Below are 16898 nucleotides of genomic sequence, written 5' to 3' on the forward strand. Positions count from 1 at the left end.
AAGAGGACAGCTCTAGGGTGAAACAAATTACCTGTAAGTAAAGAGAATACTTGATACGAAATAATGTGCAGGATACCAAATAAATCAAAGTATGGCATCACATTTACAAGCCATTTCTAACAATAGGTTAAGTGGTAGTAATTTATAGTAAAGCTCTGGAGTAGAATAGACCATTATAACTGCAATGCTGACCCGTGGCACAAGGACTTACAAGCATTATTTGAAAAAAGAAAAAAAAGAAAGTAATTTCCACAGTTATGGCGCGTTTCCACCGAGCGGTACAGTACGGTACGGTACGGGTCGGTACCCTTTTATTTGCGTTTCCACTGCCAAAAGTTGAGAATGGTACCAAAAAGCCGAACCGTACCGTACCACTTTTTGGGTACCCTTCCGTTGGGGTACCTAGCACAGTGGTACGGTACTAAAAGGTGGAGCTAGACTCACTGCAGGACGTTGATTGGTTGACAGAGAATCGTCACTTGCGCGTGCTACGAGGGGAATGACAACATAAGAAGCGCCATTTTTTAATATACAGTTTAAATATAATACTACTGTTACTGTGTCACGAAATGTAATTTTAAGAGTTTTTCAGGCGAGAATGTAGTTGTTTAAAGCTCAAATCTGTGGTTTATTTATAAAGATGATTTGTTTTTCCCCGGTTGTTAGATCCATGCGATCAGCGGGCGCTCGGCGCTCATGTTTCCCGGCTGGATGAGCCTTTCCTCGGCTAAGTTCTTCTGACGTTCGCCGATGACTCCGACGGTAGTGGTTAAACATGAGATATAATAATTCGTCTTGTGCAGACCTAACGGGCGATCTTTGGTCTCGTGAATATATAATTCGTTCCCTGTCAATCGTTTTGGCCGAGGGCTAAGTTTAGTTTCATATTATAGGCTATTTGTATTTAACTTTACTGTTGTAATGTTAGATTAGAGCGCAGCATTTGGACATTTGACTGAATTGTTTGCTTTATTTCTTATTGTATAGCTTCTTGTACCTTTTACTTAAACTTTTATATTGGCTATTATTGATAAAACTGACATTTTACAAAAAGAAATATGGTTTCTTGTCATTTTCTTATTACAAGATTATCACTGATGTTTATTGCAACATTTGTACAAATGCATATATTCCCTGTAATATGTGTAATTTTTTTTATTATTTAAACGAAAAGAGGTAACGTTAGGGTTGTGTTTTAAATTTCGTTTTGTTATAACGTTAAATAGAATAACGTATAACGTGCAGTGAATAATCAATATGCGTTGTGCATGAACCACATTTGTGTCCCTATAATGTTTAATTTATTTAAATGAAAACGAAAAGAGGCAGAGTAGTGTTTTATAACATAATATTTCGTTTTATTGTTGCTTAAAATGTACATACAGAGTAACAGAGATAACCGGAGTAGCAGAGCGAGCTGAGTGACCTTTTAAGAACGCGCTGTACCATTTGCATGTAGGAGTCGCACATGGCAAGTACAAACTTTGCGTACTTAATATTGAGAAAAGCCTAATGTCGGCGCTTGTCTTCTTGTGACAAACATGTCGAGGAGCAAGAACAAGATCTGCTGTATATGTCATCCATTGTAGTTTACTATGTTCTTCTTCGCGCGAAAATGACGTCGATCGAAACACCACGCCCATCAAGTAAGGGTACTGTTGGCAGTGGAAACGCTAGCCAGATCATGGTTAACAGACCCGAACCGTACCGTACTGTACCGTACCGTACTGTACTGCTCAGTGGAAACGCGCCATTAGTGAGTATAGTGTGACACTTCTGACTTCTTTAGGGGTCTTGATGTTACTGACTGCAAGATAAAGAAAGGATTCCAGTTGTCAGTGATTCTGGGGTGTCACTAGTCAGCCTAAGTGGTCGGCTGTGGGTCCCTCTCAGCCAGCTGTGCGGTGCCTTTTTCTGCCTTCACGGTCAGATGCTCCTTTCAGGTAACGCGAAACGTTAACCTAGACCGCTTCATCAGTGGCATCCTGGGTTGCCAGGTTCTTCCGGATGGCTAATTTAGAAAATACAGATCTGTCATTTCATTTGAATTGCATGAGGCCATACACATCTACTTAAATATAATAAAAAAAATATCCAACTTACTTTGAACAATGGTCTAAGAGCAGGAACAGATCTTAAGAAGAAGAACTAAAAACAATGTCAAAAATGAACATAGTAATATTGCGTTACACAAAAAGGAAAAATGTACTTACTTAAAAGATCGTATATTTCCCATAGACAGTAGGATATTTCCTCTCTCCAAATACTGAAACCGTGTGACGAGACGAGTAAATCTGCTTCAGTTTTTAGGTGCTGCCCCTCTCGACCGGTGGAGGTACTTCTCTGTTTGTGCTTTAACACTTTCTTAAACATTTGTACAGGTCGCAAAACTAAACTGCAAAGTAATCCCTTATACATGTAAAAGGTAAAATAAATAAAAAATTGAGCTTGTAAAACAATGAAAGACATAACCACAATTTCCTGGAGTGACAGAGAGACAAAATATTTATAAATATTTCACTTTATCCTTCAGGTCAAAACAGGGATTTTCATGTTTCTCATAGACATTACCATGGTTGCAAATTAATAAAAAAATATAAAGCAAACCCAAGATTTTGGCCAAGTTGCAGATGTCTTTCACTGTTCACTGATTTCAAGCATTGGTCAAAAATCTAACTTCATCCATTTATTCTGCTAAATATTTATTTTAAAAACTAATCAGAATCAGAAAGATATTTATTGCCAAGTAAGTTTTACAAAAGGAATTCTGTTTGGTCTATTGGTGCATCTCAAATTGTGCATAAATCAAAGAAATGTAAAGAATTGTCACCTTAAGTGAATAAAATAATTCTATATATTTTACATATTATCGCTCCAGAGTTTCAAAGTAATTTAAATGTAATTTCCTAAACCTTATCATGGAATCAGAGTCAAATCTGTTATAACCCCTAATGGCTTTGGAGCAACAACAAAAATTGATATAATTCACATAATAATTATAATCGCTTTAAATGTGAAAAGTAGTTAAGATGCTGTCAGTTTCACTCATGGCTGGTCGATTTCAAAGCGGCTTGCCGCCAGCCGGCCGCGGTTCATTTAGACGGAGGCAACCGCCAGAGAGAATGAAGTCGGCGGCCCGGCGGCTGTTCGCCGGCGGCATCTCGCAAGAAATGGGAGTGACGTATTCGGCGGCAAACGTTTCATCGCCGCCAGCGGGGCGCACCTATAGCCGACAGCTTGGGGCCGGCGGCAAAAAGAAGCCGTGCCGATATTTTTTGCTATCTGGGATATTGCGCTAATACTGTCAAAAACAGACAGGGACGTGCACAGACATTTTGAGGGGCAGGGGCTCAAGTGAAATAAAGGGCACTTCTCATAGTTACGTTTTTTTTTTTTTTTTTTAACAAAAAAGTATATATATTAATGCAACTCTGACTTCCTTTTTAAAAAATTAATTAAAAAAGTTAATTATTTTTTTCTTCCTCAAACTCACGCAATTGTTTCATTTTCAAAAGATGTCTACAAAATAATCAGTTCACACAGAAACCATGGTCTCTTTAGTATTCACTATTATAGAGCATTCCACAATGTGCATGTTTTGAAAACATTTTCTATGCTACTAGTTTCAAGTATATATTTAGAATAACCTAAATAACTGCATCAAGCAGAGGGGCGTGTTTTACTAATAATTTGTTTATTTTTGCACAAGGCACTACATCATTTAAATTATTTTGGTGTTATCAGAATACATAACACTTTAAAATCAACACAAATATTCACTCTAAACTGAAGAGGGCTGTTGATGCTATTTTGTTACAGATAGCAAAATCTGCAAATTTATTAATTACTCATAAATAAAAAGTTAATTTATAACTTTTGTTATTGTTAATATTTAATGTTAACTTATTTCTACTCAGTTTTATTTATTAATGTACCAGATGCAGTTACTCAGATTTACTAAATTTTTTAGAGTGTATCCTCCATCTGTTTGCATCTGTAGATTTCTTCTAAATTCACCCATTTAGATTTCTAAATTTCAGGGGGAAAGACTCTTGATGTAAGTCATTACTGGGGACGTTCAGTAACGTTCAGTATGTATGCAAATTAGGCGTCAACTAGTTAAAATGCGCACATTTGCATCTAATTGACAGGGCAATGCAGGTAAATAGGATAAACAAAATAACTAAAGCATATCACCTGGTGGTGATATATGCTTATTTTATTACTAACTTATTTTATTACATGGCTTGGTTGAATTCCAATGTAGAATGCGGTGTGTTATTTCTTGATAACAGATCGCTGTGCGGAGTATAACAGACCGTTGCCATGAAAAACAGAGTGTTGCTATGGACTCACAGGATTCTAAAAGTAGAGACAGAGCGTACTATTTTCTTTTGCTGAAGCAATACAATCGGCTTCAGAACAAGCGCTTCAGAACTCCTGACCTGATATTTAGATATACTATTCTTCAATAAATATATTTGTTTGACAGGGAAGCTGTGCGCAAACAGGAATATATATTATTTTCAAAAATAAAAAAAAGCACCCCAGAAAAAAGGGCACTTTCTCTCCAGGAATAAAAAGGGAAGGTGCTCAAGCCCCCTTTGATGTCTATGTGTGCACGTGCCTGAATACAGACAATGTTTACATAAACAAAGTTATGTCTAAAGTGAAAGCAAACAGAGAAAATTAATTAAAATCTGCTTGTCATATGCGTGTATATTAGACGCGTCGCGTGCAGTTCTTAGGCCGGTGACACATTGGCTGCGTGGCGTGAGCGTTGCGTTTCTGTTGCTTGTCAGCTGCGTGTGCGTGGCGTTTTCCATGTCTTTGCACACCAGAAGCGTGTCTGACGCGGCGCTGCTGCTGCTAGGTGACATATTGGTGATATATTTGACACATGGGGAGAGAGTTGTGGAAGGCCTATATACTCAGGGATGTAGTGGAGGCTAAACGCACGTAAACGCCGTTTACGCATCTCCCAAAATTCGTAAATAGTGTTTGCCCACCTCCAAAATGCGTTTATCCACCTCTAAATTTCACGTTATTTGAGCGGACTTTGCTTTTCCAGTGCGTGATCGCCGATCGGTACATGATTCGAGCATTTGGGCCGTTAAGGACAGAGCACAACATTGAGCAGAGAGCGCGCGCACGCGCACGCGCACGCGCACGCGCACGCACGCACGCACGCACGCACGCGAGGAGTAGTGCGGTGTGGTACGAGCCAAGTGTGAACCCATCAGCAGCTGAATTGTCGACAAGATGACTTCGAGCGAGAGAAAAGCAACGGTTTGGGAAATCAAGAAAAGACTTCATCAACTCACCCATGATGGACTGATCAGCCTGTTGGATTGTCTGGGGCCAACTGCAGCACCCGGAAAGCACAGGTTGGATACAACTGATGAGGAGTGTTGTTTCGAGTACATTGTTGAGTACATGAACAGTGATGTTCTCATGGAGTTAGAAGATGAAGGGTTGTCTCAGTTGTTACTGCTAAAAGACAATGGCCCTCATTTATCAATCTTGCGTAGAAACGGGCGTATATATTGGCGTAAGATTATGCTTACACTCCTCTCATCGCCTGATTTATGAAGCTGTGCGTACCTTTGAAATCCAGGTGTACGCAATACCTGCCCTTGATAAATGCCGCGGCTGAAAACGATCGTCATTAGAATAACACGCCCCTATATATTCAAGTCTCCGCTCCCCCCACGCCCTCATTTTACGCCATGGACACACGGAAGACGGCAAAAAAGAGAAACTTCTCCGACGTGGAGATCGAGACCATCACCAGGGAAGTGGAAAGAAATAAAATCGTTTTATTTGGGAGTTTAAAGAGTGGGATTAAAGGCGCCCACAAAAACAAAATATGGACCCAAATTACGAGTTCTGTTAATAGTGTGGGGGTTGAGAAGCGCACTCCAGCAGAGGTAAGAATGTTTTATTGCTTAATATAGACCAATAGTGATCAAGTTAAGCATGAGTTTTCTTTAATGCTTAATATAGACCAACAGTGATCAAGTTAAGCATGAGTTTTCTTTAATGCTTAATATAGACCAACAGTGATCAAGTTAAGCATGAGTTTTCTTGTTTATTGTAGGTGAAAAAAAAGTGGTCCGATATAAAGATCGCCACAAAGAGGCGCGTCTCGGCACTGAAGAGGAGCCAGAGTCAGACTGGGGGAGGCCAGTCGGATCCAAGCCTCCAGCTGACACCGAACGAGGAGCGGGTGGCAGCCCTCATCGGAACGGCGTCTTTAGAAGGTATCACCAGTGGGGGAGATACCGACGACATTCATGGTAAGTAAACTTAAATGTGATAGACCAATAAAATAAATAAAAAAACACATATGTCCATAGTTAAATTATTTTATTTAAATTTTGCACTATTGTTTTGCAGATGATGGCACTGCAGGCCCCAGCGCCCTCGAGGCATCTCCCCCTCAGCCCATCCAGGAGCCTGAGCGTATCCTTGCGCCCCACCCAGAGCCTGAGCAGGTGCAAGCAGGGGAAGCCGCGGCCCGTCCACCAGCCTCACGTGCGCCACGGCCAAGGGTCCTGACGGATGAGGTCCTGGAAAGACAAACAGAAATTTGTAGACTACTGGTCGAAATTAACCATTCATTAGTGTCAATAAATACGACATTAAAGCAAATAAATGAAAACTTAAAAAAAAAATAAAACTAAAAAAAAACGAAACCATGAAAACGAAGTCTGTGTTATTTTAACTTACCCTTAAAACCGCCGAACAAGGTCCCGTCTGAGCTGAACAGCTCCTAAAGCCGGTGGTGCTGCCCACTGCTCCACTGGCACTTCTGGGTCTGGGTCAAGCGCGTCAAATGGCACACGGTTCATCTCAGCCATGTTGTGCAAGACGGCACATGCCAAAATGATATTGCACACCTTCTTTGGCGAATAGAGCAACGTGCCCCCCGCGTGTGCCAGGCAGAGCCATCTACCTTTTAGGAGCCCCACGCAGCGCTCCACAGTGGCTCGTGTTTGTGCGTGCGCTTGGTTGAAGTTGCGCTCCTGATGCGTCACGGGGTTTGGCACAGGGGTGACCAAAAAGTCCAAAAGAGGATAACCCCTGTCACCTAAAGGGGAAAAGAGAGGTTAGGAAACGAATATATTTTGCAAAATAAATTTGCTCTTAGTACTCACCTAAAAGATAACCATGACCCCTCAATGCGCCCTCCTGCAGCCGTCTGCGCACGCTGCTGTGCTCAAAAATGAAGGCATCGTGGGTGCCTCCAGGCCATCGTGCCACAACATTTAATAGGCAGAGTCTGGCATCACAAATAATTTGCACATTGACTGAATGATAATTTTTGCGGTTGATGTATGCGTAATCATTAACCGATGGTGGTTTCAGACGCACGTGGGTACAGTCAATTGCACCTATGACATTTGGAATCCCAGCAATCTCATAAAACCCCCTTTTAATCATTGTTTGCTGGGCATTGTCGTATGGGAATTGGACGTAGTGTGGGATGAGAGTCCTGATGGCAGCCAGCACGGATGGCAGCATGCGGCTCATGGTGGGTTGGGATATGCCAGACCTGTCAGCAATCTCCCGTTGAAAAGTTCCAGTGGCTAAGAACCCCAGTGTGGAGAGAACCTGGACTGGAACAGGTAAGGCCCTTGACCGCCGGGTCTCACGCTGGAGGTAGGGCTCCAGGTTATTGCACAGCTCCAGGAGAAGATGCCTTGGAAGACGGAATCTGCTCATCAGCCATTCATCTGATTCATTCAGAAGATCTCGCCTATCCTCAAATACTCTTTCCCTTCTCAAGGGCGCATATGCGTCTTCTAAAAGAGCCAGGTCAGCCATCATTGAGAATTGGTATAAGGTGGAAATCCAGTTTAAATAGCTGTTTGGATGAGCAAATGACCTATCACAATGCATTATTTTACAGCACGCGTTTTGAAACAATTAGCATTTAATTTCGTATCACGTCACATGTATTGGGGTGTACAATAGTGATGATGATGTGATGTGGAGTACCATTCATTCACATTAATTATTGCATGACAATTTGTAATATTATTATTATTATTATTATGATTTTTATTATTAATGACGCTTATTGTAATTTAGAAGAAGAATGTCGTTATTATTATATTTGTATTATTATTATTATTATTATTATTATTATTTAAAAGAAGAAGAATGTCATTTTTATTATTTTGTCAGTCTGAATAATGTTTTGGTCACTGAAAGCATATGCCTACAAATCAAATGATTTGGTAAAGTCACACAAATTAATCATTGAAGTCCATGTTGCACAAAAATAAACATTGAAGTTTATAATTACTATGTTTTTTTTTTTTTTTTTACAGTGGGTCATAATATATCATATCTTTTAGTTTGTCAGTGCGTTTTGTGGTGTTAGGAATTGTTTTTCTGCGCATTCCCGCACTCAAAACGTGCGTACACCACCTCCTGAGCAGGTGTAGGATTTGAGCGTGCCGTACGCCAAAGTCCATATTGATAAATCTCAAAGTCACCGTGGTTTTGGGTGTACGCCCGGTGTACGCTGGAAATTTGGTGTACGCACTTTTGATAAATGAGGGCCAATGTGAATGTGTTGATTCAGAAACAGAGTGTTAGAACAGTTCTGCAGGACACTGAGTCATTTGCACCACAACCACTTGCACACACCCCTGACACACAGACACAACCGATGGAGTATAACAGATTGGTAGACTGCTATGAAGAGTTAGGGCGGAAATTAGCACAATACAAGATTGAAGTGAACCCAAATAGAGCAGAATCTCCCAAAAGTAGCCGGAGCTTACCTGTGAATGTAGCTGGTGAGCTCAGTAGTGGAAAAAGGGAAAGTATGATCTCCCTCCGTGACCTACAGCTACTGCCATTTCAGCATTGAGAATTCAAAGTTCAAGGGGGGCAGATTGGTGATAGTACTTCTGATATTAGTTACACAAGTGTAACCAAACAGATAGATGAGGGACTGGCAGCTAACCATAGTGAGAATGACATTATCAGAGGGGTCTTGAGAGTCATTAAGCCAGGAAACTTCAAGGACATGTTAGTGAACAAGGAAGGACTGACAATTCCAGAACTGAAAAGTTTCCTTCAGTCGCATCTGAATGAGAGAAGTAGCTCTGAGCTCTTCCAGGAATTAATGTGCGGTAAGCAGAATGACAGTGAAACTCCTCAACAGTTCCTGTATAGACTGATCGGACTAAAACAGAAACTCATTTTTCTGTCTAAACAAGCTGTCACAGATCTGGAGTACGATGAACAAACCATTCAAAATGTGTTTTTAAGGACGATTTATCAGGGCATGGGTGCAAAGTACAACCAGTTTCGCACTGAATTGAACCCCCTACTTACAAACCGCCTGGTGACAGATGAGGCACTCCTGCGCCAAGTAACCCAGATAGCCAGTGACGAGAGCGAACGACAACGTCGGTTGGGACAAGCGGCACGGCAGAGAGTGTCAAATGCCCTCAGCGCCCAGTGTGAGTCCAGCCGAGGTAAAGAGGTAGATTGTAGCAGACAACATGACCAAACTGAGACGATTCATCGGTTGAGTGCACAAATTGAAGCTCTTACAAAGACTGTTGAATCACTTGCAAAGGCGAGAACGACAGAGGATCAGTGCAAAGTTGATTCCCAGCTGCAGCGAAGGCAACGCCGACGAATGTGTCCCAAATGTACTAACAAGGATGTCACCTCTTGCAGTCATTGCTTCGTGTGTGGTGAGGAAGGGCATCGTGCGGTGGGCTGTCTAAGAAGAGAAAAGGTGTCGGGAAACGATCAGCGGCCACTGTAGAGGGGCGACCAGTGACCGAGAAATCACAGTCCCAGCCTAAGGAGAAAGCAGCACGGATGGGTAGGTTCGTTGATCCACTAAACCAAAGACAAAGTCCCGGTGATCGAGTAGCCCAGCTCATTGGGAAGAAAGCCACTCTCAAGTGCCACATTCATGGGTTCGCAGTAACAGCTCTACTAGACACAGGAGCACAAGTTAGTATAATTGACTGCAATTGGAAGAGTAAATACTTACTGGATCAAGCTCTGCGACCACTGTCAGAAATAGTCAATGGGGGCAACGTCAATGTCTCAGCTGTTAATGGAGAACCATTGCCATTCGAGGGATGGGTAGAATTGACAGTGAACCTGCCTGGAAATAATGACCCAAGTATGGCTATTCAAGTACCTTTCCTCGTGGGGAAGATGCCGTTAGAACGACCATTGCTGGGGTTTAATGTGGTCGAGGAGATAATAAGAGGAAAGAATGACACTGGACAGGGTCTATGTGCTTTTGCAGAACTCCTAAAGATGGCCCTTGACATCAAAGAGGAACAAGCTAATGCGATAGTGAGCTTCATTCAGGAACTACCCCATGTGAAGCTAGGAGCTATTGTCACAGTCGGCCCTAGAGATGTTGTTGTACCACCCGGTCAGGTGACTCATATGAAGTGTGAAGTTCCGGTTGGCTTGGAATGCACCGAGCCAGTAGTCTTGTTCGAGACCAGTGAGGAGAGTGCATTGTTAAATCAGCTAGACGTGGGAGAAGGTCTAATGGAACTAGAGGGGACAGATCGGCCTTATGTTAGGATTCCCCTGGGAAACCCTACTGCTTGTGAGGTTACGATCAGACGACATACACCTCTAGGGAGTATTCAGCCAATCTCAAGCATTATCGAAACGGAGCAGCAAGACACGGTAAACAGAGACGACTTACCAGTGGACAGCGGAGAAGAACCAGGTTCCCTAGAACATGAGAGCGCTCGCAGGGTAGACAGCTTGTGGCACCCGCCAGTCGATGTGAGTCATCTGGAAGATGAACAGCAGAAATTAGTCAAAGCCATGCTGTATGAAGAATCCAACGTGTTTGCTCGCGGAGATGATGATATTGGGTGCATCCCGAGCTTACAGATGACGATTAATCTGAAGGACGACATCCCTGTTCAGCGAGCTTATGCCTCCATCCCGAAACCCCTATATAAAGAGGTGAAGGAATACGTTCAGGATTTACTGGCTCGAGGGTGGGTAGTCAAGTCAAAGTCTCCTTACGCAGCCCCAGTGGTGTGTGTCAGGAAGAAAGATGGCACGCTGAGACTGTGCATAGACTACAGGTTGTTGAACCAGAAGACAGTCCCAGACCGACATCCACTTCCCCGGATTCAGGACCTCATTGACACCCTGGGAGGCTACCGATGGTTTTCAATTCTGGATCAGGGGAAGGCCTACCATCAAGGATTCATGGCGGAGGGATATCGACACCTTACGGCATTCACAACTCCTTGGGGCCTATATGAGTGGGTGCGCATACCCTTCGGATTGGCGAATGCACCAGCGGCGTTCCAGAGGAGTATGGAGGGAATGCTGGACTCCTTGAGAGATGAGTTATGTATCCCGTATCTCGATGACATACTTTGCTTTGGCAAAACGTTCAGTGACCATGTTCAGGGATTAAGGAGAGTCCTCAGGGTACTGCAGAGTCATGGAGTAAAGTTGAGACCAGCAAAGTGCGAACTCTTCAAGAGAGAGGTCAGGTATGTGGGGAGACTAGTTTCGGAGGACGGTATCCGTATCGACCCAAAAGATCTAGAAGCAGTCACCTCTCTGAAAGACCAGAAGCCCACTACTGTCGGGGAGTTGCGGCGATTGTTGGGGTTCCTCAGTTACTACCGTACTTTTATCCAGGACTTTTCACGAATTGCGAAACCACTGTACGAACTCCTTCAGCACCGGGGATCAGTAGCCTCTGGAGAGCAGAATAAGTTGAGTAAAGCTGAGAAGAGAGGGAACCAGTTACCATCTCGCACGAAAGTAGAGTGGACAAGTATGCACCAATGTGTGTTGGAAAGACTCATTGAGGCTCTAACTACTCCTCCGATACTCGCTTACCCAAACTTTGAACTCCCATTTGTGCTCCATACAGACGCGTCCGAACATGGGCTCGGGGCTGTGCTGTACCAACAGCAAGAGGGAAGGATCAGAGTTATTGGGTATGGATCCAGAACCTTGACCCCCGCCGAGAAGAGTTACAGACTCCACTCCGGAAAGCTGGAGTTCCTGGCACTTAAATGGGCTGTCTGCGAGAAGTTCCGCGATTATCTGTTCTATGCGCCACACTTTACAGTCTTGACAGACAACAACCCATTGACGTATGTCCTCAGAATGGCTAAACTCAATGCTGTTGGACATAGGTGGGTAGGAGAATTGGCGGACTTCAGATTTGACATTCGTTACAGACCAGGCAAAATGAATGCGGATGCAGATATGCTCTCTCGTTGTCCCCTTGACATCACTAAGTTTATGACCGCATGTACCGAAGTTATCACAGAGGAGGTGGTCAGGGCTACATGGGAAGGAAGTCGGGCTGACCAAGAGAATGAAGTTGCCTGGGTTGCGGCTCTGAATGCACGTTTAGAGAATGCAGAGTACCAGTTTGAAGGGAGTCTCAAATCACTTGATCGTTCTGAATTGAAAACCGCCCAACGGGAAGATCCTGTTGTTGGGAAGGTGATCGAATTAAAGGAGAGTGGTGGAGAACTGACATCTGAGATGACGAAAACTGCTAAGGGAGGCCTAAAAAGACTGTTGTATGAGTGGAGAAAACTTTATCTTGAAGACGGACTGCTCTATCGTAAGACCAACCACAGAGCTCAACTTGTTCTTCCAGCTGAGTTTAAGCAGTTGGCATTGAAACAGTTGCACAACGACATGGGTCATGTAGGGACAGAACGAGTTCTAGACTTAGCAAGGAGGAGATTCTACTGGCCTTTTATGAAGAAGGAGATCGAGCACTATGTCACCCAGCAGTGCCGATGCGTGAAACAAAAGAAACCTGTGGTGCAGATCAAAGCTCCGATGGGGAGTCTTACCTCAAGTTGTCCACTGGATCTAGTGTCCATTGATTATTTGCACCTGGAGCGAAGTCGGGGTGGATATGAATATATTCTGGTGCTGGTGGACCATTTCACCAGATTTGCCCAGGCGTACCCGACCAGAGATAAGTCTGGAAGGACGGCGGCTGAGAGGATATTTAACGACTTTATCCAGAGATTCGGCTACCCTTGCCGGCTTCATCACGACCAAGGCCGTGAATTCGAGAATCATCTCTTCGCGACTTTGCAGCGGTTAACAGGTGTCAGTAACTCCAGAACAACGCCTTATCACCCACAAGCAAACCCGGCAGAACGGTTTAATCGTACCTTGTTACAGATGTTGAGGACGCTGGAAGAGAAGGAAAAGGATCGATGGAAAGACCACCTCCCGAAGGTTGTGCACGCTTATAATTGCACTAAGCATGAATCGACGGGGTACTCTCCATTCTTCCTCCTGTATGGACGTCATCCGCGTTTGCCCGTTGACTTGTTGTTTGGTCTGAGAGCAGAGGAAGACCAATACTCACCTCGGGATTATGCAGAGAAGTGGACCCAACGGATGGCTGAAGCGTATAAATTAGCCTCGGACAACAGCAAGCAAGCGAGCGCACGGAACAAGAAATACTACGACCGGCATCTTCGAGGTGTTGTGCTGCAGCCAGGAGATCGAGTTCTGGTCCGTAACTTAAGTGAACGGGGCGGGCCTGGAAAACTAAGATCATACTGGGAGAGAACAGTGCACGTGGTCAAAGAGAGGATAGGTGATGGACCAGTCTATCAAGTGTACCCTGAGTCTAGTGGAGGTGAAAATCCAGCAGTGATACGTACCTTGCATCGGAACCTGCTCCATCTGGTTAATGACCTACCTGTAGACCCGCCACCTCTTGGAGCAAATGACTCGTGTAGACCTAAGGGAAGAAAACAGAGGTTGTTAAGATCAGCAAGGGAACCTGAAGGAGCAAATTCAAGTGATTCATGTTCAGATGACAGCGATGCTCCGAGAGCTTACTACTGGTTGCGGTCCTCTGAACAGCAGAGATCTAAGCAGAGAAGGACTATACCTGACACTTACGAAAGAGTAGGTTGGAGACGGAGAAGTGGTGAGGATGGACCTGCGAGAGATGGAGAGATTGCTCGAGGGGTAGAGGAAGAATACTTACCTGAGTCAGTGACAACTCACTCCTTGACTGACTTACCTGCTGCACCAGAATCTGATGGGATGAATGACGAGATGGGAGAGATGGTACCTAGTGAGGAAGAAAGACAAATGGTTAGTCCAATGGGAAATGCTGCAGGAGATGGATATGTCAGAAGATCTAGCAGACAACGAAAGCCCACACGGGTCTTCACTTACCCCTCATTGGGTCAGCCTAATTATGAACTGCCTACGGAGATAGGGGCTGCTCAACTTATGCAGGCACAGCAGTTACCGTATTATTCTGGGGTACAGGGGCCAGTATATGTAACTTGTGCTCACATCCCACCTACACTGCCTTATCAGATAGGGTCCTATCCTACTTTACAATCTTATGCTGCCTTTAGTGGATACTAGAGAATTAGTACCTAAAAGAAAACAGGGTTAAAACACACACAATAATATACATTGCGAATTGACACAGAGGTCTTTAAATTGTTTACAATGTGAGGAGAATGTTTGTGTTATTGAGAAAGATGTTTAAGATTTAAAAGGGTCAGTGTTGTTTGGAGCCATTTCTTTTGTCGGGGAGAGTGTGACACCCTGCATGTATAGTCACGGGAATGATTATTTTCTTTTGATGTGTTTGATTTATTTTATTATTTTGATGATATTGTTTCAACTACTGAGTATGCTCAGAGACAATTTGGTATGCTGTACTGTTGGTGCGTAATACCCTCAGCGGACATTAGGGGGAGACCATGTGCTGAGCGCAGAGTTTGAGGGTAACTTTGAGTCGCGTAGAAGAAGACGCCATTACAAGAGCGACTCGTGGCTAACAACAGCACAACTGTCTGTGTCTCTTTGTTTTAATCAAACAGAACATTTACTGCAGTACCGCCAGCCGGACGGCGGGCGTGCTACACAACCGTCCCCAACCCTATCAGCCATGACATAACATCATATTCCTGCTAGACACACTGACTTTGACACATGCTAACCATGTCACTTAGAAGTCAACAAAACAATAATTCAAACGAAGTAAGTTTTGATTAATTCATACAAAATTTCAGGACAGTATGACAAAAATATATCTCATGAAAAGATTTACTTTCATACCTCCAAAACAAGTTTTGTTCAATAAATGCAGCAGCAGATGTTGAATATGTCTACTGTCTTCTTGGTGGGTGGAGGGTCTAACTGTGCATGTGCAGTATGAGTGTCATCACTCTAGCTTGTTTCTGATTGGAGAAAAATGAAATGTTGCAACCATCCCCTGTTGCAACTGTCCCCGGTCTCCCCTACAAGAGATTCAGAGGGAATCAAGCCTGCACCAGGTTAAAGACTTTTCCCATTTACAGGGAAACACTTATCCACATTTTTCTGATAGACCAAACAACTAATCAATTAATTGAGGAAATATTCAACAGATTAATCGACTATGAAAATAATCCCAAATCCCTAATCATTATGTAGGCTACAAGTGCGTTGCATTGGAAGCCCTGGATATAAGCCTCCCTCTCTGTCTCTCTTAAATATTTTTGTTCTCTCTGTTTTGTCATTTAGTAGCCTAAACTTTATAGATTTCAACCATATTATTCCTTTTTGAGTCTCTTTAACAAGAACTTAGATTAATGTATGAATTGAATAGTGATTGTGTGACCTATGATGAGGGAACAACCAGTGATACCCTTGGTAGTACCATCAAATGATAGCCTATAGCGATGTCATCAGGATACACATACACCGGTAGGCAGTGGCCCACCTTACCGGGTGACCACGTCATGGTCCACCAGAATTTATAGTTTACCCACCTCTTTTTTTACCACTACACCACTGCCTATACTTCATGTTAAACATAAATATATAGCAGCAAAGACAACGTCGGCAGTGTTGACGGCAATATAGGCTATAGTATATTTCGTTCTGTATTGACAGGTGCAGTATTTGAAAATCGATAATATTTTTTGAAATTGCATAAATATTTGCATTTATGTCGAACCCTAGACACTTTCAAACATCAAAATGACATTTATTAATATGTATTCGTGTCAAAATGTCATATAAACATCTTTTCCTATTCAATTTTGCTTGGAAACGCTTCCAAGACGCTTGCGTGTCGCGTGAAAAATAGGCGTCGGTTCTATTTCTAGCATACACGCGTTTTCCGCGCGGCTCAAGCCGCGCGTGTCACGCAGGCAGTGTGCAAGCTCTAACCTGTTAACATGGGAGCCGAAATAAAACGGACACGCCACGCAGCTGAGACGCTCACGCCACGCATCCAGTGTGTCACCGGCCTTAAAGAGACAGTAGCCCTAATAATAAACATGCTGCCGCTTGTCCTTAAAGAGATAGTTCACCCAAAACCAAACAGTTGCTGGTCCCCATTGACTTCCATACATAGTAGGAAAAAAATATACTATGGAAGTCACAGGGGTACATCAACTGTTTGGTTACTCACATTCTTTCAAATAACGTTTATTTTCAACAGAAGAAAGAAACTTATTCAGTTTTAAAACAACTTAAGAGAGTAAATTATGACTTTTTGGGGGGAGAACTATCCCTTTAATGTTAATAAAACAACAAAACACACAGAGGAAATCATTCACTGCTCTTGACTGAGAACTTTAAGTCTGTTGTGTTTTATTTTCATATGTGTTCATTTAATTACTTTCTTCAATTCTACTGTTAAGTACACCTATAGCTGAAAAAATAAAGCACTGTTTATTTCATTTGTATATTAAGTTGTGTATGTGTAATATGTATCTCTGTTCTTAATTTTTATAACAAAGAAAATAGTGACAAAGATTTTTATTTTCGCCACTTTGGCCTAAATGTCTGCCATTCTTTTTTATTTTATATTTTGTTACCTATATTTTGTTACCTATAAGGCTTTG

General features: G+C 42.9%; 4 protein-coding genes across 7 annotated transcripts in view; 2 read left to right on the forward strand and 2 right to left on the reverse strand.

Moving 5' to 3' along the window:
* Window positions 1–16898, forward strand: part of LOC309476224 (SLAM family member 5-like) — a 232245-nt gene that overhangs the window by 175670 nt on the left and 39677 nt on the right. The window lies entirely within an intron of this gene.
* Window positions 1–16898, reverse strand: part of LOC309476062 (uncharacterized protein) — a 77099-nt gene that overhangs the window by 14151 nt on the left and 46050 nt on the right. The gene's annotated exons all lie outside the window — the stretch shown is intronic.
* On the forward strand, window positions 5503–6739 carry LOC309475738 (nuclear apoptosis-inducing factor 1-like). Its single transcript, XM_082138617.1, has 3 exons — window positions 5503–5930; window positions 6101–6299; window positions 6400–6739. The coding sequence occupies exons 1-3, from the start codon at window positions 5730–5732 to the stop codon at window positions 6678–6680; spliced, it is 681 nt and encodes a 226-aa protein (XP_081994743.1). The 5' UTR covers window positions 5503–5729; the 3' UTR covers window positions 6681–6739.
* Window positions 6455–7905, reverse strand: LOC309475737 (putative nuclease HARBI1; the record flags this gene model as incomplete). Its single annotated transcript, XM_082138616.1, has 3 exons — window positions 6455–6572; window positions 6733–7093; window positions 7161–7905. The coding sequence occupies 2 exons, from the start codon at window positions 7903–7905 to the stop codon at window positions 6735–6737; spliced, it is 1104 nt and encodes a 367-aa protein (XP_081994742.1). The 3' UTR covers window positions 6455–6572; window positions 6733–6734.

The sequence above is a fragment of the Leuciscus leuciscus genome (genome assembly GCF_965113295.1).
Source record: "Leuciscus leuciscus genome assembly, chromosome: 15".
Taxonomy (NCBI): Eukaryota; Metazoa; Chordata; class Actinopteri; order Cypriniformes; family Leuciscidae; genus Leuciscus; species Leuciscus leuciscus.